We start from the raw sequence: 24,929 nt of genomic DNA, 5'->3' as shown, positions 1-24,929 counted from the left end.
GGAATCGAACCGGCGACCTTCCGCTTACTAAGCGGATGCTCTACCGACTAAGCTAAGGAGGCACTTTAGACCCCTGTCACCCTTTTTCCTGGCACAGTTCCCTGTTCTTTGCACCAGACAGCCAGCTCTTGCTGCTGTTAAGAGCCAAGGAGTTCAAGAAAAGTTTCCAAAGAACAGGGTAGAGCAGAGCATGAAGGCACTATGGAATGTGGGAACGGCAAAATATCCATCGTGACAATATAGCGGAGCAAACGCAACGATCAAACGAACACGGTATGCGCATTTTTGTTGTTGAACCCTGAGCATGTTCGACGAGATAAAGTGCGTGCCCGAACCAAGCAGTTTGCAAGGCTTTCTACGGTAATCACGCATGTTATTGCAGCGGCTTCTATCTTGAAAAACAGAGGGACTTACATTCGATGGATGGACTCTTCTGTTTAACAGTCCTATGCATTGCAAGTTGTGCTTGGAGACTGCACTGCCAAGTGCGCCTCCTGCTTGCAGTTAGACTCACGCGCAACAGCATCAAAGCTGCTCTTTTTAGTGCTTTCCACGGGAAGTTCCATTCGCCGTTTGCTCTTGCTGCCTTTTACTAGCATCTCTGGTGAAGAAAAGCATTAGTGCGCTTATTTTCGCGGAGAAGTTCGCATTTAGTCTCTACCCATCCTCACCTGACCCAAGTGCTAGTGCAGGGCAAGCAAAATCACTTGCACTTGCAAATAGCTTCACTTTCTATTCTCCAGGGTGCGAGCGGCGCCCCAACGCAATGCCTTGCCCATCCTGGATGTTAAAAAGCGCCTCACCAGACGCTTTTGAATATTACAGGTTTCGCAAGAATACATACTTGCTTGCGCGAATGCACGGGTGCAGATTTGCGGTTTTCTTCAGTCCAAAACAATGAATGCGATCCCCACCACACCACAAAACACTGCGACCCGAATCCCTAGTCTTTCTGCTTGGGCTTTCGCGTTCCCTTGCGTACTCCCCTCGATGAGTTGTTTCTGGTGGTGCTGTGTTCTTGGTTACTGAAGACTAAAAACTGTCTACGCAATAGCGGTATCAGTGCAGTGGGCGCCATGCTTGCTTGCTCAAGGCCAGGACAATCACAGTAAACCAATATTAATTGCAACAAAGAAGATGCTCCAAAGAGCTATAGATGTGTGTGGGCTCATTGAAACAACTTAGGTTTCTGATACCCTCCTAAGCCTCCCAGCCTCCAGCATTTGCTCGGCGTGGGCGGCTACAGCTCTGCGGCACAGCGGCGAGACTGCCCACGAATCTATGAGATGGAGTAAGTGTGGAATGAACGCTGCTGTACAGGGCGTTGCACGGCAAACTGCATCTCGCGGCAGAGGTATCAAGCTAAGCAAAGCGCCGTGCGTCCTGTGTTTGCTTATCTGCGCCACAGGCGCAACATGTGCGCCCCAAGCAGAAGAGACCCCTGCCTGCTAAAGCAAGCAAATTCCCTCGATGGATCCTTCTTCGTGAAAGTAAAGTGAAGAACGCGTGCGAAGTGCGAAACAAAAGCTAACCAGGAGTTCCCACTGCATTCTTGTATTCTCCAGTGAGACATTATGGATACCCTGTGTTCGTGCTACGATATGTGCATCCCTATTGATATATGCCGGGGCTACTGCAACCACGCGAACCTCAGGAATCCCTGAACAACCCCAGGCGTCCCACCGGCGTACCCGCTGAATAACTCTCCTGAGTAGGAGATTGAACGCGTATTGTAAAGAGTCAAAGCAGCCCTGCGCACAGGCCGCTTGCTGCTTAAATGCCCATGAATTCCCGCATAAGTTGCCTCCTGCTGCTCCGCGTTGAAGGTGGAAGAAGTAACGTGCGAGGGGCCCGACCAACACCACCAACAAAGCTCGGAGACAACAAAATAGTAATAGCGCAAACTGCTTCATCATCCCAGCACCCCGATGCCCTTCCAGGTGTGCACTTGTTGTCCCTCTTGCACCAAAGGTGCAGCCTAAATGCTTCAGACTCGGCGTCTTAACGGTCAAAGGCCGGGGGCCACATATTTCCCCCTCTCGGCTGCACAGATAAGCCGAGTTCAACAAAAGACAAGTGCAGTTATTTTAAGTGCAACTTGGCGTCCGCTCGGTCTTAACGACGGGGAGCGGTAATCCCTCTGAGGACTCTGGAGGCAGAGCGTGTTGCTGCCGTTTGTATTGTCGAATGCTCTTGCGCCGTTTGCTGTTGTTGCTGCAGCAGCTGCCGCTGCTGCTGCGACGGCGGCTCACGGCGCTGTTGCGTGAGGCGTCGGGGACGTCTTCGTTCCCCGCCAGATCCCCTGATGCCACAAAACCCCCGTGCTGCTGCTCGAGCTGTTGAATGTGCTCTTTAAGGACGGCGTGCTCCTCGAGCCACTGGCTGTATTGGGGGGCAGTTTTTTGCAGAATGCGGTGAAGCGTCTGCACCTTCGAATGAATGACTTTGCTGTCAGCTACCAGGTGCTTCTGTTGATTCACAGAAAGCAAAAGTTTTCGCTGCACATGAATCACTTGGTCCGCTGATCGAATGGCTTTCTCCAGCGTTGAACTCAACTCGTCAGTGAAAGACGGACTGAACGCAAAGCGGTAGCGGGACAGCAACGAACCTGTCAAAACCCTTCTGGTTCGCGTTGCAGCGAAGAATTACGAGCAGCAACACATTTCCATCTATGCCAACAGAAAGACCCCTAAGAGAGATCCCCTAAAACGCTCGCATCAGACTCTCCTTATAACAATTCTAGGGAGCCAGTGCTTCTCATAAGGGAAGGTGCATGGGGGTTCTATGCATTGCTAGGGAGCATGAGACAAGAACTAGGATGTCGTGTTCAACTTACTTATCCTTCACTAGATCTCTCAAATTGGCGCAGTATTTGCAAAGTTCCCTCGTTAGTCTGTCATAGTCAGACGCGAATCCCTGTGTGTCCTGCGTAGCTGTTTGCTGCGGCAGGCTGTAGGTTGGGTTGGGGGCCCTTGGGGGCCCCTCTTGTACAATGCCACAAGTCAAGGGGCTTGGCAGCGAGAAGGGGAAAGGTTGTCCGCCGTAGAGGGGAAGCCCCCCAGAAGGCGCTGCGCCGACACCGCTGCTGCCGCTGCCTGTTTCAGGACTTGTAGCTAGCTGAATAGGTGAGAGAGAAGAATGGGAGTTTGCTGCTGTTGGTGTCTGGGGGTTCTCCGTCGATGGCGAGCAGAGGTAAGAACCGAAGTACGAAGCTGCAAACGAGGACGGGTCCTGAACTCCAGAGAGAAAATCTCCTACATCACCATCACGAGGGGCCCCCAGCAACTGTAGCGCTGCCGGACCATTAGAGGATTCTGCCCCCCAGCCTTCAGCAGAGCCTGTGGCACCACTACTTAGCCGCTCTGACCCAGGAGCACAGACGACAGGCTCGGGCGTGCCGCTCGGCTGCAGCAGCAGAAGCTGCTGATGCGCTGCTGCGGCAGCCTGCGGCCCCGGAAGATATGCGTCTGTCAGGAAAGGGAGAGACGGAAAGGGAGTGGATGCGGCCGGAACCGAGTGGCGCGTCAGATGGCCCTCCGTGACAGCATGCATTGTAGATACACAGGCAGGCAGAAGAACCCACAGCAGCAAGTCCGCTGCAGCAGCGCCGCTAACGCCAGCCAGCAAAGAATACGTCCCACAACAATTCGATTCTTAATGTGGAGTTGATGCCTCCCAAAGAGGAGAAGGAAGAGAATGATTGGCGCGCACAATGAACCTGCTGTTCAAGAAATTATCAAGGGGAGAAGGAAGGGGCTGCTTATCAAGAACGGAAGAAAATCACTGCCGTCAGCTTACAGCGGAGTTCCAGGATCAGCCAGCGGCATAGTAGTCTCATGAATAATGCACACAAAGGACTCCTAGACCGCAGCTAGAGAAAAAAACAACTCGTAAATCCCGCGCTGAAGCCCGTAGCGACAGCCACAGCCGCCAGACACGGGCGAGCTGCAGTGCAAGACAGGGGACTGACTTGCGTTTGAAGCTGCAAGGATGGAGTCAAGAGTAGAGGCAGAAGACGTGCGGAGAGTCAGAAAGGGACAAGTGGGGGCGGCGGTGCAGCGCCCTCTCCCTGCCAGCGGGAGCCACCTCGAAGGCCAATGGGAAAAGCAGAAGACCTGGAAAGCTCAAGACACAGCAGAATGAATGTGGGACCCGAGAGGAACGCTCCGAAGGCAGCAGGGAAGCTGAAAACCTACCAAGACAGGAGGCCACAAGCGAAGCAAAGGCGCGGCAGCAGAAGGGTCGACAGTGCCGGGGCGTTACACAGTGGCAACCCACCACAAGCGAACAATAACAGATCGAAACTGCCTGTGGGACCCCAAAGATGAGAACATTCAAGGAGGTTTCCCTACAGCCGGCCGCCCCCTCTAAGAGCGCTTACTGCGTGCACTGCCGAACCCGCTAGGTCTGCCTTCGCGAGCGCCGCTGCGTCCTACTCAAAAGCACTCGATGGAAACAACCACAAAATAAAAAGCTAAGTGCAATAGACGCTGAAATGCTCCACAGAAAAGGGAGCTGTGTGGCTCATCAGGAACGGTAGGCGCGACAAAAGAGCACCGGATGCATAGGAGGCACCCCTTGCTGGTAGGTGGGGGGCGACCGCCTCTTCTCGTATGGAAACCCTTAACCCTAATATGTAAATCCCACGTTAAAAGCCTCAAAAAACAGGAAGATCTTTGTTATGCCCTATGTTTGCAAGGAATTGCCTCCCCGCTTGAGGAATCCTGCACCCCCCTCTGGAGGCGAAAGTCGCCCCAAGGCGGAAACAAACGTACACCTAGTAAGGTCTATCTATACAGCGCATTGATAAGCTCTCTGATAGCACCTTATTAAGCAGTTTGTAGATTAAATTCAAAGACATTTTGCTAATTAGCTGTTTAGTGTTCGCAGCCCCTTTTCTGTACCAGTGTGCGCCGAGCCCTCAGCTAACAATTGACTGCGCGAAGACATGAGAGCTCCGCCAGGTTTCGTTCCCGCATAAGAAAGAAAATGAGGTAATAAAAACAAAGTAATGATTTCCCCGCCTATTTGCAGACGGTAAGGACGGGAGCACTAAAGAAATACGCAAGCTGAACACCACAGCTTCCCTTTGAGGTGCTGTGCGCAGGCGCGAGAGGTTTCTCTATGCAGACGCAACCCGCCTGTACACGTATTCGCTTTCAGTATGCAAATTGTAATCTAAGACAGCGGTGGGGGTTATGCCAGTGCTGAGTTTTTGTAACGGGGGCACTCGGCTGCGCTCCGGCTCAGACAGAATGCGGGTTTAACAGTGCATTTCCTTAGCTCCGTTTGAGAGTCTTTCCTCTTACTTCTGCCGTTGTCTTTGGTGAGAACTTAAAGCAAATTCTAGATGTAGCACTTCACAGACCCCGTCATATCTTTGGTTTGCTAACTCCCTCGCTGTCTGTTGTCTAGGAGGTGGGATTCAGCTAATGGTAGCTTGCCTCTATCAAGTGTATTATCTTCTGCTCGATAACTTTCTGCTTACCAACTCTCCATTGATCCTCTCCAGCGGGAAGCTGCTGTGTAAGTACGCACTCCGAAAGCGTCTGCCGGGTCGCTAAAAAAGGCATTATCTCTTCCTTCACGTTAGTTTAGTTAACTTCCCCGCCCTGGTCGATCTGCTTAGGAATCCGTGTTTTGCAATCAATGCTGTTCTATACCCCCTTTGCTTCTCCGTAAGAACTTAAAAGATGTACTTCATTTACTAGTGGCATATGTAATGCTGCGGCGAGCCGAAACCCAATATGGATACATACAAGCCAAATACAAGTGTTAAGATATTCAGAGTTTGTACTTGAAAGTGTTTGGAGGATTAGAATGGAGTTTGGTTACTCTAAGTTTAGCAAAAGAAGTTCTCATTTAGGACGCCCGAGGCTTTACGAATACCTTTAACTTCAACCAGGTGGTGCTCTTCACCTGGTTGAAGTTTCCATGGCTCAACGGCCAATTAACTATACAATACGAGCTGATGACAAACTTTTCTTCATTGGATGTTGGTGGCTTGGCATTTCCGTGGGCAATGATGCACATAAGCAAAGAGCTACGGCATTTCCTACTAACCCTCCAAGCAAGTCCCACAGAGGGAATGCCCTCTTGTGAGGCAGTGTCGTAAACAATGATCGATGCTGCAGTAGACATGCCAAGGGCAGTCTACAACTGACCACCGTAGAGCGCGCCTTTTATTCGTTGTTCCCGTATATCCTACGCCCTAAATGCCAAAGACCACAACTTTCCCAAGCTGTCCTTGGCCTTTCGAATTATCCGTGGAACGCGCTGATCGGAAACGTCGGTTTCAAACCCGATGTAAAGTCCCCCGTTTGCTATCCTGATCCAACCTTCCGCAAGCAGAAGCTCAGCGACTGGAGGCATTACTTTAAGCGAGTAATTGTCTGTAGCTCGGCCCACCCCTATACGACTAACAAGGCATCTTGTAGGAGGGCAGGCCACAGCCTTCGTAAGGCCTCTGGCGTCATTTGTGAGTGAATTGGGCATCTTTCTGGGAAGTTGCAAGTAACAGTGTTTGCTTCTGTGTGATGTCTCTCCAAATGCCTTCTCAAATGTGTCGCCCATTTCTCCCCATTAGAAAAAGTTTAATAACCGGGGCTAGGCACCTGTTTGTGCGGTCCGTATTTGTCGGAAACCTGTATCGGCTGGAGGAGTAATGCACCTGTTTATTTGTCCGCCTGAAAGCGCTGTAAACCCTGAGAGCGCAGTCAGCATCCCGTTTCTTCTTCAAGGAGCGCTCGCCTAATCCTTTAGTTACTCACTCTCCTGTGACCCTTGCCAAATTCAACAACAGACGATGGACTAAGCTCTACAGCACAGAAGGCATCCTTTCCTGATAATAGACTAAGTGTGCAGTACACTGATCATGCGTCCTGGCATTACTTCTTACGGCCATTTAGATCATGGTGTACAATCCCTTGGAAGACCTGGGTGTCAACAGGCCGGTAGATCTGGCGGTGATGTCCCTTCAGTGGCCAAGGATGGGCTTCTCGTCCGAAGAAAATGCTCCACCTGTCCAGAACATTTGCAGTTAAATTCGCGATACACTCTCAAGGCCGACATGATGCATAGCCTTTCGGTCCCTGTACAAATTTAAACGGATATCTAAACGAACTCTCTAGTGGGTCGGTCACCGGTCAGAGAGCGCAGAAACCATTATTTTTGGTGGGTAGGCTTAGCAACGGGAATTGCAGATGCCGGGGAGGCGAGAAGCTCAGTTATTCATTGAACGTGTGTGGGAGTTCCACTTATTTTGCGTAAGTTTCATTACTGACAGGGATCGGAAGCTCGTTAGCGCCTTCGCTATGAGGCAGAAGATTGACCAAACATGGCAATCGTGAACCACCAACTGGCTGACGCTCAAAGGGGATGCACAATAAGTATGCGCAATCCCGCCTCATACCACCGGAATTCAGCACACTGTTTTTTTGAGTATCTTTCTTGTATGGAATAGGTTTATAACGCAGCAATACATTTCTTACACCGAAGTTCCCAGGCTGCTTCATTATTCGCAGAGGTACTGTCGGTTGAGGCGACGTTACAGCTGGCTCGTTGCAGCCAGCTGTCTTCTTTCGAAGTGGAAGCCTTTTAGACACAGCTTGCAGCCACTTGGGACTGCAAAGAAGAAATCACAGACACACACTGCGATAAACTACATCAAAATAAGTTCATTGGCTGCTTGCAACTGAAGTGCCTTCCTCGTGGATCCGCACGATCTGCAATGCGGCGCAGCAGTGTGGACGGCTCACTGTTTCCTTCGCGGGCTAGACGTGGGATTATGCTGTTTGTTTTGGGTTTACAAGTTGACCTGTATGATAGATTTATCCCATACGTGGAAATGCCATCGTACTATTAACCTCGTCTTCTCTTACACCCTTCAAGAAATTGGTAATGTATGCTGAGCTGGGGGACCTTGGGTTCGTGGGCGCATGTAAAACAACACAGCGGCTCCACAAACGGTGAATATTACATTGTTGTCAGGATGCCGGCAAACCTAGTGGTATTTTTGAGGATCATTGGCACACAGCAGTTCCTGAGGAGCTCATGAGAGGCTGTCATGATTCAGCTGCGGTGTCCGCAGACGGGAGCATGATTGGCGCAGCTCAGTTCCACGCTGCCCATAACCTGCGTGCGCAGTCGTTTCGTGGAGGGTAAGAACGAGTGTATCCATTGATATTCGCACCCATCTCAGCACTAATTATTCACCTCCAGTGGTCCGCAGCCCTGTCTACCTGCGGATAGCTCGGCGAAGCACCCAACACGGGCGCTAGGAGCCCGCGCGTCAGCGCCTGCCCAACTTGGACTTCTGTATAGTTGGGTTGCCAGTAGCGCGGGCGAGTCCCAATCCTCGCATGCTGCAGAGTTACCCTCACCGGATTAGTGGCCCGAGCCACTTTGCAGGCTTGATTTAGACGCATGCAAACGGTAGCAACAGCAGCAGCAAAAATCGGCACCATTCCTGAGTTAGTTCCCTGCGTTTTTGTCATATAATGGCAGCCATACCATCCGTGGCTTCTTCGCCGACATGCGTACCTGCTTTTCTGCTTAAGCACATAAGGATATCTGCCATTTGGCGATGGAGGCAGATACTGCAGGGCATCTCTGAAAAAAATGCGTGAGTCCATGCTTGTGTGCATGTTGGACACTGGAAGGCAAGGTGGTGTTCAGCAATTGAGAGCAACGCGAAATGCCTTCATCGGAAAGGGGCTGGGGGCAGCTTGCCTGTGGTTTTGCCTTTGTTTGTTGGGGTTGCGGGGGAGGGCTCTACAATTCCAGACTGAAGCTTTCCACTCCCCGCCGGCCCCAGGACCCTGCACCATTGTGTTCATAGTGCCTAGGGAAAACAGGAGATATAAGCCACCTTTTGCGGTATCTTAAGTGTCTCAAAATACTGCCGTATAAAATGTTTCTAGTTTGAGGCAGAAGAAACTCGCGTTGCCTCACCACTACATCGGCGGCGCTTTCAGCTGTACTGATGACAGTAACCAGGAGCCATACGCCCCGCATTCCTGCGAAGAACAAGCATTCTGGGTTCGAAACTGAGGATCTCATCCCTGGTGAATAAAAGCGTCTTGCGAATGTGTGGGGATATGACTGGTGGTGGTCCCCTGTAAGTTGCGAATCTTGTACCAGCGAAGGATTCGTGCTGGGGGTGGCCGCGGGTGGAGCAGATCAGTATGGTGTTTCGGCGGCCTCTCCATTGCGCGTACTGACAATGTGCCCAAGCAATGAAAGTGCCGTTTAGCTTGCTCGTTACACTGTCAAACATGGGCAAAATCGAGAGGGGATGGCAGCCAGCGTGCATCACAAAGCGAGCTGAATTTAAAGCTACCGTCCTTCCTTTGAAGAGAGCTTGAAATGCTTGTGCAGGAAGTGTGCGGCATTTCAGCCCTCCCTTGCGACTCCGTGCATGAACAACCGTATTTCTGTAAGTGTCCACATCAGGGCTGCAGTCCAAGCATTGCATTCTTTAACGCACGAGACGCAAGTAGGCAGAAAAACAGCCTGTCGATGCTGCGTGCAAGGTGGACAAGAAGAAACCGAGAGCAAGTAGCCCGTTACGTATACTTCACGCCCACAATAAATGTATCGGACCACGTGAGTACTCCCGCTACCTCTAACTCTAAGAAGCTTATAATCGGATGCGACGTCTACTGGAGGTGAATATTAGCTTTAAACCTTCTGTCGCTGCAATAGTTCGAGTTTGCACTGCAAGCGTCTCGTCGCAGTGTACCCCTCGTGCATGCCGCGGCAACCACTCGCTCAGCGCGAAGGCTCTTCATTTCAGTGACTCTTTGAGCCAGTTGACTATCTTAAGTGCTGCGTTCTGGCTGGCTTTTTTAGTGTGTTTCTAGCCCTATTTTATGTTAGTGTTCGGCAGGTTCTCACTCAAGGGCCGGTGCTGGATAGGGAGACCGAGTACTCTGTGTGCATACTGAAAGAGCTGCGAGAGCACCCGTGGTTTGGTGTGGGGCTACTAATGGATTATGCACGCTCTCCTCTACATCAAACTGTTGCAGAATGAGTGGGGAACAATGAGCCGATAACTTCCAGTCATGCATGAAAAAAGGGGGAAGGGAGTTGGTGCAAAGAGTTTCGAGAAGAAGGGGAACAAAAAGCTGAGATCTTACATATGATCACAAATAAACAAGGAGTGGTGCGCTAATAGACTCGCCGACCACTGCAGGCAGCCCAGCGGTCCACTCGTTGCAGCCTTCTGCGTTCTCGCTGCTGCTCCAATTCCGTTGCGCATGACAGGAACCTGCTCTTCATATTCTTCTGTTGTACCTACACTGAATATACTTCATTCTATCCCGTTAAATTCAACTTAACATCCCCAATAGCGGCCAAACTTTCGATGAGTTAGGGCGTTCATAAAGATAGCTGGCGGTTAGCACCGAAGGCAGGACAACGGCCTCTGCGCATGCAGTGGCACTGCTGGTGGTAGTGTAGAGGCTTTACTTCATTAATCCAATAGTGTTCGCTGGTATTTCAGACAAAAAGGCCCAGAAGCCGAGCAAACATGAGGGAGGTAGGGCGGGGAATCTGACGGACAAGTCGACTTTGGGGGGCCCCATCTCACGAGCAGAATGCTCAATAAAGTGCCATCAGAACCCCCCTTCATAGAAGAAATGTATTCTTGATTTTCGGAACAAGCAAATACCCCTTAGCAGACTGTCAACTGGCCCCGAGTTGAATATGCCGGAGGGGGGAGGCAGTGGCGGCTTCTGCCGAACGACTTTCTCTGCAAAGTGGTTCGTTGACGTGCCGTCAGTCTTGCTACTAAGATGAAGCTTATTAAAGACAGAGAGTTCCTCTGCATGTGCAGCCATGTGGGGCTCTGCAGGCCTGGACTTCGTCCGTCCGTAGGGGAGCAGGGGGGCGGCTTTCACGAACAGTGGGTCTCGTTGGACATCCATTGGCATTGACACATGCACATCTCCCTTGTATTCCGGTGTTGAATGCGCGGGCTTCAGCCGCTCGGGAGGAGCCAAGGAGACCGGGACGGTTACGGGGGGAGGTGGGTTGCCGATTGAGCGGTGGGAATGAAAATTCAGATATAAGTAGAGCGGAGAGGCCTGCTTGTAAGTTGGGCACGCTAACGACTGCCGGCTCTTGTCACGCAGGATGAACAAAAGCACACGCTGTACCTTGTGCGTCCTCCCTCGCCTCTGCTCATGCTTGGCATGTGACGCCGTAACAGCAGAATAACTTCTTTTTGAACAATTGACAGCAAACATATATGCTGATGCATCTCCAACCTAGGGCTATAAACGGCAATTGCGCTCGTTTAGCGCCTCTGTTGCCCCCTTTCGGTGCGCTAATAAACAGCGACAGCATACCCGCAGCGGCGAAATCTTACTAGGTCAGGTTGTGAATTTTACACAATTGTAATGCGGACTAATTCTAAACTAGCGCGTCAAAAATGAATATGGCGAAGAGATAGTCCGCAGAAGGATGTGGGGGGGTCGAACCCGCGACCTTCGGACAGAAACTATGTGGCTTCGCCTGGCATTGTACCACACATTCGGCTGCCTGCTTATCTTGAAGCCTTCTTCTCTTTGGGGTATTCCCACTTGTTCAATTATGTGCAAGCGTAGGTTGGTAGTTTGGTTTGTTTCCCAGTGCTGATATAAGTTGCTTAAATCTAATTATGCTGGCATGCTTGAGGTAGGAGTAGTGCTGTTTTTTGCTTTTTTCTGCTTGTACTGTTTGCAACGCAAACGGAAGCGTTACCGCCTCCCTGCTCCTTCCTTCACGCACCAGCGCAGATGTGCGTGCGTCAATTAAGCAACCTCTCTTCCAAAGCGTCTGAACTACATTTATTGCACAAAGTGAAGGGGAATGTTCTGCTTTTAACCCTGGTGCTGCTCTTATATTTACGTCTTAAGGCTGCAGCTCAGGTTGGAGAAAGGCAGTGGCTGCGAGAAAATGCTGCTCAAACTGGGGAGAAACAATCGGGACTGCTACATGCTGATAGACAGATGCACGCATATGCCAAGTGAGACACAGAACAGCTCGACGAGTTGCATATACACAGGAGAGGGAAGATATGCTGCGAAGCTCATGGAGGTGGATAGCAGCGTGAATGAATCTAGCGGCAAATACCAGTAGCAACATGCAGGAATAGCAAGGGACGAGACTCCATAACTGCCTGCCTGCATGTAGGCACCTACAAAGAACACGGACACGAGCTAGTACATGGACACCCAGATGCCGATTCATGATCATTATACTGGAGCTCTGCAGCAGCAGCAATGCCCCAGACGCATGCAAATGCCCATACATCTCCACAGTTATGTAAGAACGCCCACTCGAGGCGGAGGCATCTCTGGGGTGGAGAAAGTGGGAGGGCTATACTTCTGTGCAGAGGGCTTGGCTGCTGTATAAGGAGCGAAGAGCGCGAAATAATACAAAAAAGGACTAAGTGAGGGTTGGAGCTTCTTCAGACACCTTGTTCAGAACGGCCTTACTAATCTAAGTGCAGAACAGGTGACAGTCTAGTAAGGAGGAGACAGAACAGACCTGGCGCGTTGAGCCACAAGACTCCTCAAAATGCTGCCTTCAAGGGCTCATGCTGCGCATATGGACGAAAAACAAACCAGAATTCATGTAGAGGAAAAGGAATATTAGCTGGAAGGGGTGAAAGCCGCATCCACAGAGGCTGCGAGCGCTCATTGGCAGACTGCGGCGCTGCTGTCAGCTACTGAGCTGAATGCAAACCGGAAGCAGGGGTCCACTCGTCCAGCGGTCCATTGCTCAAGCAGGGATGCGGCGTGGGGCCTCTACAAAAGACGATCCTCCTGCAAAGACTTTGAGCACAGTAACAGGTTTTCGGTGGTGGGGTCGTGCGTTTCCTGTACACACCGACAGACTCAGAGCAAATTGGTATCGCAGATACGGAAGATCGGCCCCTACTCCGCGATTCAGTGTGCGTGTGAGCACATGAATAACTACTCATTCGTATATTTACGTACCACATAAATAAACAAATGCAAACAACGATGCTTGTTAAAATATGAAACCCTGCAACTGTGTGGGTGCGTCCTCTCGAGGCGCAGCAGAGCTTCAGCAGCAGCAAATGAAAGGATTCACGTCAAACGAGCTGCTGAGGGCCTTCACTGCCTCCTAAAAGAATTCGCTGTGTCTCGTGTCCGCCCCCTGCAGCAACGAGTTGAGGCTTCCCGCCGGCGTGTGGACAGGCGGGGTTTGCTGCTGCTGCCTGTACTGCTGCTCCGCGCTGCTGTTGCTGCTCAGTAGCTCCTTCACAGCACCCAGCCGCTGAAGAGCAGCAAGAGCAGGGGCCCCATAAAGCACAGGGAATGAACCCCTGTACACCTCCAGCTGCAGAGGCAGCAGCTGCTGGCGCTCCTGCTGCTGCAGCAAACCGGGCCGCTGGCGAGCCCGCAGCGAAGCCAGGCACCGCTCGACAGGCAGACCCAACACTATGGAGTTGTTGGCTATCACAATTTGGTCCCCTGCCACACGTACAAACACACAGAGGGAGAGTCTCATGTAACTTCTGGGAAGCAGCAGCAGCAGCTGCTGCTGATGCTGCTGTTGCTGCTGCTGCAGCCTCTGTGTCGCAGCAATGCCACGCTGGAGGCACAGATTTGTCTATCCGGGGCGTCTGCAACTGCAGGGTGCAAAGGTTTAGCTGCTGCAGCTGGCTTTTGCTGCTGAGGCTGCCGTTGGTATTGCTGTCGCCGTTGCTATCGCTGTCTCTATTGCTGCTGCTGATGTTCTGGTAAGGCGTTGGTGTCTGTGCCCATGTTCGTGCCTGCTGCTTCTTTCTGCGCCTCCTGAGCGGTGCGACGCCTCACCAGGCATCAGTCCTGCTTTCTCTGCTTTGCTGTTCTCTACAACATATGCAACAAAGAGGCCCCCAACTTCAGGCGGATTCGCGTCAACTGCGAAGCCCCAGGGGGCCTCCACTTCCGCTTTGCTGCAGCACACACAACGAGCAGCAGCAGCAGCGGCAAATCCAGCTCAGCTGCAGCTCCTGCAGCAGCACCACCAGCCACTCCACGGAGAGGTGGCAAGGCCAGCACGAGGAACAGCAGCAGCGGCAGCCGCAGCAAGATCGTGCGTACATCAACGTAGGCAGAGCTCTCCTGAGTTCCTTTGGGTCCCTCCGAGCCCTAAGGAGGGTTTCGTCTAGAGCTGCAATCAGCTTCCCAGGGACTGTAGCAGCAGAAGCAGCAGCCGCAGCAAGTGCAGCGCGAGGGGCAGCAGCCAGGACGACCCGCGGGGTAGCAGGAGCAGGAGGATCAACTGAAGCAGTAGCAACAGGAGCAGCAGCAGCACACAGACTCGCTGCTACCCTGTAACAGCTGCTGCTCTCCCAGAGGCGGCCTCTTAGACGCAGAGAATGGCCCAGCGTGCACCAGGAGAATGGCAGCAAAGGCGCGGACTGCAAGAGCAGCAAAAGCAGCAACAAAAGCAGCAGCAAAAGCAACAGCAGCATTGCAGCAGGCGCGGAGCACCAAGGTGCAGAGCAGCAGCAGGACCAAAAGCATGGGCAGCTGAATGACAGGAATATGAAGACACACAAAAGACAGCGAAAGAGACACAAACGAAAGACGCAAAGATGAACACCAAGACACAGACAACGATATGCACACATCCGCAGGCAAACAGATTCAGAGAGACAAAGACAGAAGCGGTGGCAGCAACAGCGTAGCAAGCGGCTGAGGTGTATGCACACCTGAACTCCCTGCACTGCAAGGGGAAGGACGTCCTCTCCAGCTTTGTGCCGCAGCTTAGCAGCAACTTCAGCACAAAGCAGAAAAGACCAAAGGGCCCCCTGGCGCATCGGCAAGGCAGCGCGACACCGCTGTAGCAGCAGCTCCTGCTGCTGTAGCTGCTGCTGCTGCTGCTGCTCCAGCGCTGCTGCTGCTGAACGGATCGCAGCAGCGCCATCCGGGAGACGAGCAGCAGCAGGAACAATCAGGTCTGCTGCAGCAGCAACTCCAAGCAAAGACCAAACCAACACTCGTCCTCGTTCATCTATCCTCCCTCTGGAGCTGTTGAAGGCGCTGCGGTTGCCATTGCTGCTGCTGCTGCTGAACAAAGCAGCTCCGCTGCGGTTTTCAAAAAAGACCCGAACCTCCACTGCTCCTTCTGCTATCGCCTGCTGTTGCTCTGGAAGCAGTTGCTGCTGCTGCTGCTGCTGCAACTGTTCCGAGGTAGACAGTTCGTAAGTCACCTGCACGTCGCTGTCGCTGCCCCACAGCAAACATTGGAGGGCCTCTTGAACTAAGACAGCGACGACAAAATGACGGGGAGCGTGCACGATTTGTACAACAGCTACCCACTCGTCGTCCGCTGCTGGTGCTGTTCCTGCAGCTGCTGGCGCTGCTGCTGGTGCTCCTGATGTTGGTGTTGCTGCTGCTGTTGCTGCTGGTGTCGATGATGCTGGCGAGCAGGCGGCGCCAGAGGGTGGCAGGCGAAGTGTTGCTGCTGATTCACCTAGGCCGCCGCCTGACCCAGGAGCAGCAGCAGGAGCAGCGGCAGCGGGAGCAGCAGCAGATTGCGGAAATCCCACAGCAGTTGAAGAGGCGTAGCAAGTGCTCGTGCGAAGAGAAGAGCGGGCGGGAGTAAGAGAATGAATTATGAACCCACAAGAAGAGGCGCCGGCGGCTGAAACCGCAGCTGGGAGGTATGCACACGTCTTGGTGCGCGACAAGAGCTGGAGAGCCTTAACACCATTCTCTCCATTACATAATAAACTGCTGATAACCAAATACAGCATAAAAAAGCACAGGCGATTTCGTTGGGGGGCCCCGGTGGGCCTGAGTGCCCGGCCCCAGGACATTTGTAGCCTTTAGCGAGAGAAGAGGAAAAAATCCCACATTTTCAGTTGTTGAATCAGTTGAACAATGAAGTACAAACCAAATAATATGCAGAGGCGAGACAAACACCAGAACCTGAGGAGAGGGACACAATGTGTCGGCCGTCACGGTAGAGTCGGCGTCGGGGCTGTGAGCTGTTTAAAGTGTTTGATTGTCTGCAAAGCACGTTTAATTATATCAAATTCGTTGATAATTTCTTCATGCATCAATTGCATAAAGACGAATTAATTACCTAAAAACTGCATTTAATTACTTGAAAAATGCGTTGACTAGCTGGGCAAGATTCAATATCTGAACAACATGCGCCTATATAATTTAGAAAAAACAGCATTAATAATCTATATTGCACAAACTACAACTTAATCTAAACTCACGAGAAGGAGGCAATGCACAAAATCCCTACCAAACCCCTTGCCCCCGTGGGCCAGAAGAACGGCTCATTTAGAAGGCCTTCTGCCTGTGTGCTGTACACGCTGCTGTTGTGCTGTATTGGCTGCTCCTATACTGTACAGGCTGTTGTGCTGTACATGCCATTCTTATGTACCCTAGGCTGCCGCTGTCCTGCATTGGCTGGACCTATGCTGCATAGGCACTTGCGCAGAATACGCTGTAGTGCGTCATGGGCCCCCTCCATGTTGTGCGTACAGACAAATGCAACCCAAACCAGATAGACCCTGAACCCGAGCGCCAAAAACTGCGCGCCAGCAGCGAGACGCAGCAGTAGCACCGAATCCTCCGCCCCGGCACCCCAATACATGCAAACCGATCTTACCCCTGATGCAACGGCAGCAACAGCCGCCGCACAAAGACAGCAGCAACAGCAGCACCTACGCTGCAGTGTGTCTGGAGATGAGGGCCAGCCATCTCGCTGTGCTGGGCCTGCTGTGCGTACACCTAAGAAGCTGCGTATATACCTGAATAGTTGCCTGTGGACGACAAAAGCTGCCTGTACACCAGGGAATGAAGAAATGCGTGTCAAAAAAGCAAACAATGGGCAAATAATTCCCCGAAATAAACAATATCAGGTTCACGGAGTCGCAGCAGCAGCGGCCTCCAAACTTAAGCACACTAGCAACACGCTGCTGCTGTTGCTGCTGCTGCTGCTGCGATCGCCAGGCTGTCTGCACACCACAAGGTTAGCCTGGCGCTGCTTGGGCTCGCCAAATCAACAAGGGGGCCGCCGCAGATGCAGAGCAGCAGAAGCACCCCCTGCTGCTGCTGCTGCTGCAGAGCTGCTCAATGGCAGCCGCAAAAAGGAAAGTAACTCCCTGCTGTTGGTTTGCTGCTGCTCGTGATGGCAGTCTGTTGCTGCTGGTAGATGATGCCGGCAAGTCGATCGCCGCAGCAAAAAAGGGGGAACTGCAGCAACAAAATAAAAATGCTGTAGCTGAGCAGCAACCGCTGCTGCTCGCTGCAGCAGAAGAGGCGCTATGAAATTGCTGCCGCTGCTGCTGCTGCCCCTGCTGCTTCACCACGAACACCGTCGTCCGCGGCTGGCGCCCCTCCACCTGCAACATGCAAGCACCATCATCAGAAGAAAAAACTACGTCAACCAGCGGCAGCAGGGCCAGCGGCAGGAGCAGCAGCATCAGCAACAGGTCCGTACCGCCTGTAGATTGTTTTGATGAGAGCAACTGCCGCAGCACCTCGAGCTCCGCCAACGCAGCAGCAGCATGCTGCAGCAAGCACAGTATGCAGCAGCGAACAAGAAAACATACGCTCCAGCAGCAACAGCACGAGCACGTGCGGCAGCATAAACATGTGCAGCAGCAACACCCTCATCATCGGCAGCACGATCATGGGCAGCTTCCGCATCAGCATCAACGGCTGCATCATCATCAGCAGCATCCGCAACAGCAGCATCAGCAACGGGTACGGACATCAATGCGCTGCAGCAAGTGCTCCGTTTGCTGCTGCTGCAGCTCCAGCACGGAAGTGCGCCACTGCTGTCCGAGGGTCCGTCGGCTGCAGCGAACGCCAACAGCAACAACAGCAGCAGCAAATATGGGCGGCACCAGAACCAGGTTGCGGCAGCCACAGCAGCAACAACTCGCTCCCGGCCCTCCTTCCTTCCCAGGCCAGGCCAAGCAGCAGCAACACGAGGAACAGCAAGAAAGAGCAACACCAGCAGCAAAAGCAACAACAGCAGTAGCATACCTTCTGATGAGAGACAAGAAGCGTTTGTGGTTTTCATAGGAACATCCGAGAGGAGGAGGAAGACGTGAAGGCAAGGGCCGAGGAATGCAGCCAGAAAGTGCTACGGTGTACTCCTCATCAGAATCCTCTTGCTGCTGCTTCTGTTGTTTCCGCTGCTCAGCTCTCACACTGCTTCGGGACGCTGCTGCTGCAGCTGCTACGGCTGCTGCTGGCTTCCCAGCTGCAGCAACAGAAGACAGGGCACCGTTTACCTTCCCGTCGGGGCATTTGTCCCACCTGCTGCTCGACGGCTTAGGCGGCGCAGGTGTTGGTTTTGCTGCTTCTGCCACTGCTGTTGCTTTCGCTGCTGCTGCTGCTGCTGCCGCAGAAACCTCTGTACCGTGCACCGCTTCCAAGCCGGCAGCAGCAGCAGCAGCAGCAGCTGCTGCTGCTGCTGCTGCTGCTGCCGCAGAAACCTCGGACTCAATGCGACTCGGCACTCTGCTGCTGCATGTTGCAGGGGCCCGACTTATGCTGCTGTTGCTGCTGCTGCTGTGGGGACAATGTTGCTTCGCGCCCGTAGGAGCAGCAGTACCAGGTGCAGCAGCGCCTACCTCCGGACGAGGCGCTCCCTGGCTTTCCTGTTGATGCACCCCCGAAGCAGCCGCAGTAGCAGCAGGAGACGACACTGCTGCACATGCTGCTACTGGGCTGCTTGCTTTGCTACTGAGGGCTGCTTTGAATTCATTAAATCGTTGCTGCCTCCACCGCATCTTGTCTTCCTTGTTTGCTGTGCTGCAGCTGCTGGTGCTGCTGTTGCTGATCGCCTCCCCCTTGGAGTTTACGGGCATGTCGTCATCTATTGCCGCTCTTCCGTTCCGGGATTCCGCTGGAGCAGCAGCTGCTGGTGCTGCAGGCAGCCGATCTGCTTCTCTGCTTGTGCTACTACCGCTGCTGGTGTTACTACAGCTGCCACTACTCTCTCCTACGGCATCATCCTCGCGCGGTCGTTTGCTGCCGTTGCCGCCGCTGCTGCTGCTGCTGCTCCGGTCTGTTCGGTCTTGGAAAGCAGCAGTGGGATGCTGCGCTTCAGTAGTCCGCCTTCCGTCCGGAGTGTCAGCGAAGTGTTTGCTGCTGCTATCTCCTGCTGCGCTGGCCTCCTTGTTCGGATCCCTCACGCCGTTGCTGCTGCTGCTGCAGCTGCTACTGCTGCTGAGCTTTTGCGCGCTGCTGCTGCCAAAACCCTCGGCTTTGCCTGGCGGTCTGCCGTGATGTTTGTCTTCGCCACTCGGGCTGCTGCTGCTGCAGGGCAGCGGATGAGGCTTGCTGCTGCTACTGCTGCTGCTACTGCGTTTGCTGCTGCTGTCTGCCGCCTCTGCTTCTGGATCTGCAGTTTGGTATCCCCCTAACTGTACCTCGGACCTCTTTGGCACTGTAGCACCAGCAGCCCCACCCGGCCTGCTGCTACTATTACTACTACTACTGCTGCTGCTTCTGTGGCTATCTGTGCTGCTGCTGCTAGCTGCATAGGTAACCTGGTCGGTTTGGTTATCAGATGAACGCGCCACGTCTCCATTGAGTGCCTTGCTCCTTCTGAGACTGGGGGCAGCTGCCGCTGCGGCTCCTGCTGTTGGAGGGTGCTGCTGCCTGGGGAGGTGCTTGGAGAGCAAATGCCGCCGCCTTTCAGGAGACACCTCGCGCTGCCTCCGTTGTTGCTGCTGCTGCTGCCGCCGCCGTCTCCCGTTGCTGCTGCTGCTGCTACAGGAGACAGAGCGGCCTGAGCTGCTGCAGCTCCTGCTGCGTTTGCTCGTGTGCCGCTGCATCATCATCATCATCTGCTGCTGCTGCTGCTTTTCCCACGCGTGCTGCCGTTGTCGTTGCAGCATCATCATCTGCTGCTGCTGCTCCGCATGCCACCTGCTGCTCCCGTGGGGGCCTGGAGGGTGCATGAGCATCACCATTCCCCGCTGCTGCTGCCAGTGCCGACGGGATCGAGATCGAGATCGAGATCGGGATCGGGATCGAGATCGGCGGGAGGAGACAGCGGAGACCCCACTTCCTCTCGAGAAGGACCTCCGAAAAGAGCCATCCACAGGCCTGCTGCTTCTGCTGCTGGCGGCTGCTGCTGCTCCAGCAGCGCGTTCCTGCCACGACCGCCGCTGGCGCTGCTGTTGCTCATACGAACTGGATCCTTCGTTGCAGGAGGCGTCCGATGCCTCATTGACGCTAATAGTACTTACGCTGCGGCTCCGGCTCCTGCAGCAGCAACAGCAGCGGCAACAACAGCCAGTTGGGGACAGCAGCAGCAAAATCAGCAGCAAGCGGCACGCAGCTCATTGCAACTGCAGCAGCAGCCACGAAAAACAACGAACAAAAAAGGAATTGTCTGCTTGAGTGTTCAAGATAACGAACACACATTTTTCGTTCTCTCTCCAATGCAGATCCCCTCCTGTTTACAAGGCCCCCGGAGGGCCCCTCTCTATCGGACTCGCAGCCGCTGCTGCTGCCTCTGCTGCTGCAGCTCCTGCGCCGACTTCGCCACGCAGAAGACGGAGGCCGCCTCCGCATCTCCTCGTAGTATTGCTGCTGCTGCTGCGCATGCAGCTGCTGCAGCTCGTCTGGCGGCATTCGTCGCTGCAGCAGACGCGTAGGGGGGGCCCCAAGGGCCCCTTCCCTCTCCTCCCCCCTTGCATAGTACGGGATACGCAGCAAGGGGGGCCCCGGGCTGTCGCTGCACCGGCGCAAAGGGTACATGGGGAGGGGTCCCATGGGGCCCCCACGCCGGCCCGCATAGTAATCGTAAGGGGGCCCCTCTAGGGGGCCCCTGGGCCCACCCCTGTCTGGAGGTATAGGCGGGTGAGGCTCCGAGACGCCGCTGCCATCACGTGGGCCAGAAGGCTGCACCAACAGCAGCAAAGGCATAAACAGCAACAGCAGAAAGATAAACAGCAGCACCAACAGCTCCAAAGGCGAAGGTCGGACTGCTTCAGCAGCAGCAAAGCCAGGCAAAGGCCGCGTCAACAACGGCCACGCGGGTCCAAGCAGCAACAAAAACAACAGGAGCTGTGGCAGCAATAACAGCAGCAGATGCAGCACTAATAGCCACACCAAGGGCAGCAATAACACCGGCGAACGCAAGAGCGGCACCAATAGCAACGGCAGTAACAGCAGCAGCAATTGCAACAGCAGCAGCAGCACTAGTAATGGCAACGGCAGGAGCAGCACCACCAAGAGCAACACCAGTAGCAGCAGCAGCAGCGCCAACAGCGACAACCAAAACACCGGCACTATCACCAGCAACAACAGCACTAACGGCAACAGCAGCGGCTGCGGGTTTACCCAGGGCGCGTGGGGTGGAGGAAGTCTCTGGCGGTGCGGCTGCCGCGGCCGCATGCCCACGCTGAAGGCCGTTGCATGCACAAAAAACTAAAGAAAACTCCCCCGCCTCCCGGCCTGCAGCTGACGGCGAGAGGGGCCCCCGAGGGCCCCCGCGGGGCCCCTGCTGCAGCTGTTTAGGCGAGCGTGTTGCTTAGAGGCAGCAGCTCATGCAAGCACAGATACAGCACTTTGTCGATTCTGGTGCTTTGGGCTGCAGGGAACAAACTAATGCACGAAAGGGATGGACGCCACCCGCTGCTGCTGCGGCTGCTGCGGCTGCTGCGGCTGCTGGGCGTTGCGGCCGCTGTTGCTGCTGGCGTTTTACTCTCTGCTGCTGCTTCTAAGGGCGGTAAAAACAGGGGAGGACTTGGTGCGAACACAGCAGAGGATGCCTTGTGGGGTTGGCCTCTGAGGGTTTACTCTTTAGAGTTAGGAATTTAGGGTTAAAGGTTTAGGGTTTAGCGAGGCTGCCGGAGTGGGAGAGCAGCACTGCGCTCAATTAGGGGTGTTTTTTGTTTGTAGTAATTTCATCTACCGATATTTATTTTAAACGGCTCCTTATGTTTGTCTTTTGCGTAGCAGCAGCAGCAGCGGCATGGGGCTGCTGGTGCTGCAGCAGCAGCAGCTGCAGCAGCAGCAGCTGGTGCTGCTGCTCGGGCCGCTCCCCCGCTGTGCGCGGGTGCGGGCTGGTGGTCTGAGGCTCTTTATTGTTGTTGGTCCTTCATCACAACAAAAACATCGCGATTTTACTGCAATTGCATGCAATTAAGCTTTTATTAAGGTGCAATTAGGGTTCCAAACAAACCTAACGCAAGCCGCCACTGGCTCATCTCCACTCTCAGGTGTTGTTCTGCTCGTGGGCGGCCATTGGACTTGCTGCTGCGGTTGTGTTCCTCCCTGTCTCTTGCTGCTGGTGCTTTCTAAAGAATTCTTTCTAATCCTTCTTCTTCTTGTTGTTTATCGTGGATTAGGAAGATTCATACCCTCAAGACGTGTGGGGCCTTCCTTTTTTCTTGTCTTTTTCAATTGGAGGGCGCAAGCGCTACGCCTCCTCCGGCAACACCAACAGCATAGCAGCACAGGTTCTGCTCCTCTTTTGTCGGCTGTTATTGTTGTTGTGAAGTTTTGTCTGCATTTTCTCTTGCACGTGTTTCAATCACTTGTCTGTCTTTTCCTTTTTCCCGATTTTTTCCTCCTTAACGCTCAAGTAGACCAAAATGGAGGGGACAAACGCAGCAACAGCACTAACCACAGCAAAGACAGGGGTGTGTGAGGTGCAGGTCGACGCCTCTGGTGTTCCTGGTTCTTTAAAGAGGTCTTTGGGTTTTTCTTTGGGCCGTGTCATTCCCTCTTATCCCATTCGCGTACTGATGCATATCCTGAGTTTGCTAGCCGTCTGCTTCATAGCGGCAAACTCTCTCACTGGGACGGCGACAGTAAGAGGTTCGTTCTGCAACAACACGGATATAGCGTTGCCAAAGAAGAAGGGGTCAATTAACCTGGGGCAGCTGATGGTATTGTCTTTCGTTGTACCTTGCATAATCATTATCCTAGTGGAGTTGCTGATGGCGCTGGTGCGAGCAACAGAAGACAAAGATGTTCAAGGCAGCGACAGCGGCGTCTCGCTCTTTGGATGGAAAGTGCCTCAGTTTATTGTTGACTACTATACATATTTAGGGGGGTTTGGTTTCACAATGGCAACTGCTTGGTTGTTTGCGGATTCATTGAAATGCTTCGTGGGTTCCTTAAGGCCGCACTTCTTTGATGCTTGCAAACCCGATTGGAGTCAGGTGAAGTGCAAGGGAGACCATGGGGAGTATATTTATGTAGACGACTTTCATTGTCAGAATGATCCGCATCGTGTGGAAGACGCTCGCCGCTCCTTCCCCTCCGGCCACAGCACGTACACTATGTGCGGGATGCTGTTTGGGGTGTTGTATTTGCAAGCTCGCTTCCGCTGGCACCAGCAGCAGACAGCACCTAAGAAAAGACTCAGGACGCAGCAGGGTGTGTTTGGGGCTTTCATTGAGAAGACGTTCTGGTTCTCCCAAGCGCTTGTGCCAATCTTGCAAGCGTTGATGCTGCTGTTGGCGTTGTATGTGCCTGCAACGCGAGTGCTGGAGCATTTTCATCATGTACGAGACGTCTGCACGGGAATGTTGCTCGGAGGCACCATTGCTATTTTTGGGGCCTTCTTCATCATTGATCTTCGTGCATAAAGAATTAAAGTGGCAATTGACTATCTGTGGCAGTGTTGGTCGCTGTTCTTGCGCTTTCTTCGTGTATTCTTCCGCTCATCTCGACGAGCAGGTGCTTCCGTCTCATTCTTCCGTGCTGGGGATGGTGGCGCTTTCCAAGAAAGCGCTGGCAATTTAATTTTTTATTTATCTCCCGTGTTTGCTACACAGGGGACGCCTGTACAGCGATCAGGCTACCGACATTCGGTTGTGTATCCGTTCATATTCATGCATACACCGGAGCACGTTATATACGTACTATATGTACTATAGATATATATATATGTTCTATATATATATGTATGTCAAAGTTGTTCTATGTATTGTAGTTGTGCTGTAACCATAGTATTTGCTGAGAGTAAGGCCTTTGTTTTTTCCCCAAAAGGAATCGTTAATGTTTTCTTATATATAGGGTCTATATATGTGTCCATATTATATATATTTACGTATATAATGTGTTTGTTTATTCGGCGGAATGTGTGCACACCCGCCAAGCAGTGGCAGCCCATGGTGTCTGTACACCAAATGCGTACGAGTCCCCTTGTTCGCTTGTGCAGTAAGCATACCCGTGCACAATACCGATTAAATTATTTTTTTAAATATGCTGGGCCTCGAGGTGATCTACATTTCCTCGGCTCTCTACTGGGCATTTTTTTCGCTGGAAACCCTCGCCTGCCGCTTTCTCCGGTCCGGTGTTGTGTGTTATATGCGAACACTTTTTCTAAATTTTTTAGTCATTCGTGCGGGGGCTCGAGGGATTAGCTTTATAGGGTTTAGTTAGCTTTATAGAGTTTAGTTAGTACGGGGGATGCCTACGGGCGGGCACCACTCTGCCCCTTTCTACAAAATTTTAGCAATTTTCTCCCGCCTTTTGAAATCCTCAAAGGCTTATATAATACCGGCCGAGTGGTACTTTGCTACTGCTGTTTTCGAGCTGTAGCTTAGTAGTTTAATTGACGGTTCGCTGCACCTGGTCGGTACACAAAAATACGGAGGAGTAGGGAGGAAATGGCGGATTAGAACATTCAACATTCATCTTAGCGTGCACTTACGTAATTTTTCATATATGAGCGTACTATCGTTGACTATGATTCGTATAGGGGGGGAAAACGGGATAACTCGAGGCAGTGAGCGGGGCTCCGCGTTCCTGGGACCTTCGGGTATATCGTGACGAAAAATAAAATTCCCTTGCTCAGAAGCGAAGATAGAGAAAAATACTTGTTTGGGTTGCATTTAATCAATGTTTTATGTCCCGAGGAAAGATAAATTCAGCATGAAAAACATCACAAACACCAAGCATTGACGGCAATGCAAA

The 24,929-nt window shown here is 52.9% G+C and overlaps 4 protein-coding genes across 4 annotated transcripts; 1 reads left to right on the top strand and 3 right to left on the bottom strand.

Annotated features, from left to right (window-relative positions):
• Positions 1-2,087: 2,087 nt before the first annotated feature.
• Positions 2,088-3,552, bottom strand: EAH_00025000 (hypothetical protein, conserved; the record flags this gene model as incomplete). Its single annotated transcript, XM_013396733.1, has 2 exons — positions 2,088-2,574; positions 2,837-3,552. The coding sequence occupies 2 exons, from the start codon at positions 3,550-3,552 to the stop codon at positions 2,088-2,090; spliced, it is 1,203 nt and encodes a 400-aa protein (XP_013252187.1).
• Positions 3,553-13,137: 9,585 nt separating this feature from the next.
• Positions 13,138-16,430, bottom strand: EAH_00024990 (Pdz domain protein, related, related; the record flags this gene model as incomplete). The annotated part of the gene is made up of 5 exons (XM_013396732.1): positions 13,138-13,487; positions 13,833-13,954; positions 14,103-14,422; positions 14,717-15,743; positions 16,408-16,430. 5 exons carry the CDS (start codon positions 16,428-16,430, stop codon positions 13,138-13,140), a joined length of 1,842 nt encoding a protein of 613 aa, XP_013252186.1.
• A 569-nt stretch (positions 16,431-16,999) lies between these two features.
• EAH_00024980 (hypothetical protein, conserved) lies at positions 17,000-21,392 on the bottom strand (the record flags this gene model as incomplete). The annotated part of the gene is made up of 5 exons (XM_013396731.1): positions 17,000-17,371; positions 17,744-17,828; positions 18,021-20,255; positions 20,416-20,897; positions 21,339-21,392. The coding sequence occupies 5 exons, from the start codon at positions 21,390-21,392 to the stop codon at positions 17,000-17,002; spliced, it is 3,228 nt and encodes a 1,075-aa protein (XP_013252185.1).
• Positions 21,393-22,594: 1,202 nt separating this feature from the next.
• Positions 22,595-23,596, top strand: EAH_00024970 (hypothetical protein, conserved; the record flags this gene model as incomplete). The annotated part of the gene is made up of 1 exon (XM_013396730.1): positions 22,595-23,596. The coding sequence occupies one exon, from the start codon at positions 22,595-22,597 to the stop codon at positions 23,594-23,596; it is 1,002 nt and encodes a 333-aa protein (XP_013252184.1).
• Between the last annotated feature and the right edge of the window lie 1,333 nt (positions 23,597-24,929).

Source organism: Eimeria acervulina, genomic scaffold (assembly GCF_000499425.1).
Source record: "Eimeria acervulina Houghton genomic scaffold, Eah_scaff199, whole genome shotgun sequence".
In the NCBI taxonomy this organism is placed as follows: domain Eukaryota; phylum Apicomplexa; class Conoidasida; order Eucoccidiorida; family Eimeriidae; genus Eimeria; species Eimeria acervulina.
This window is presented reverse-complemented; position numbering and strand designations above follow the sequence as displayed.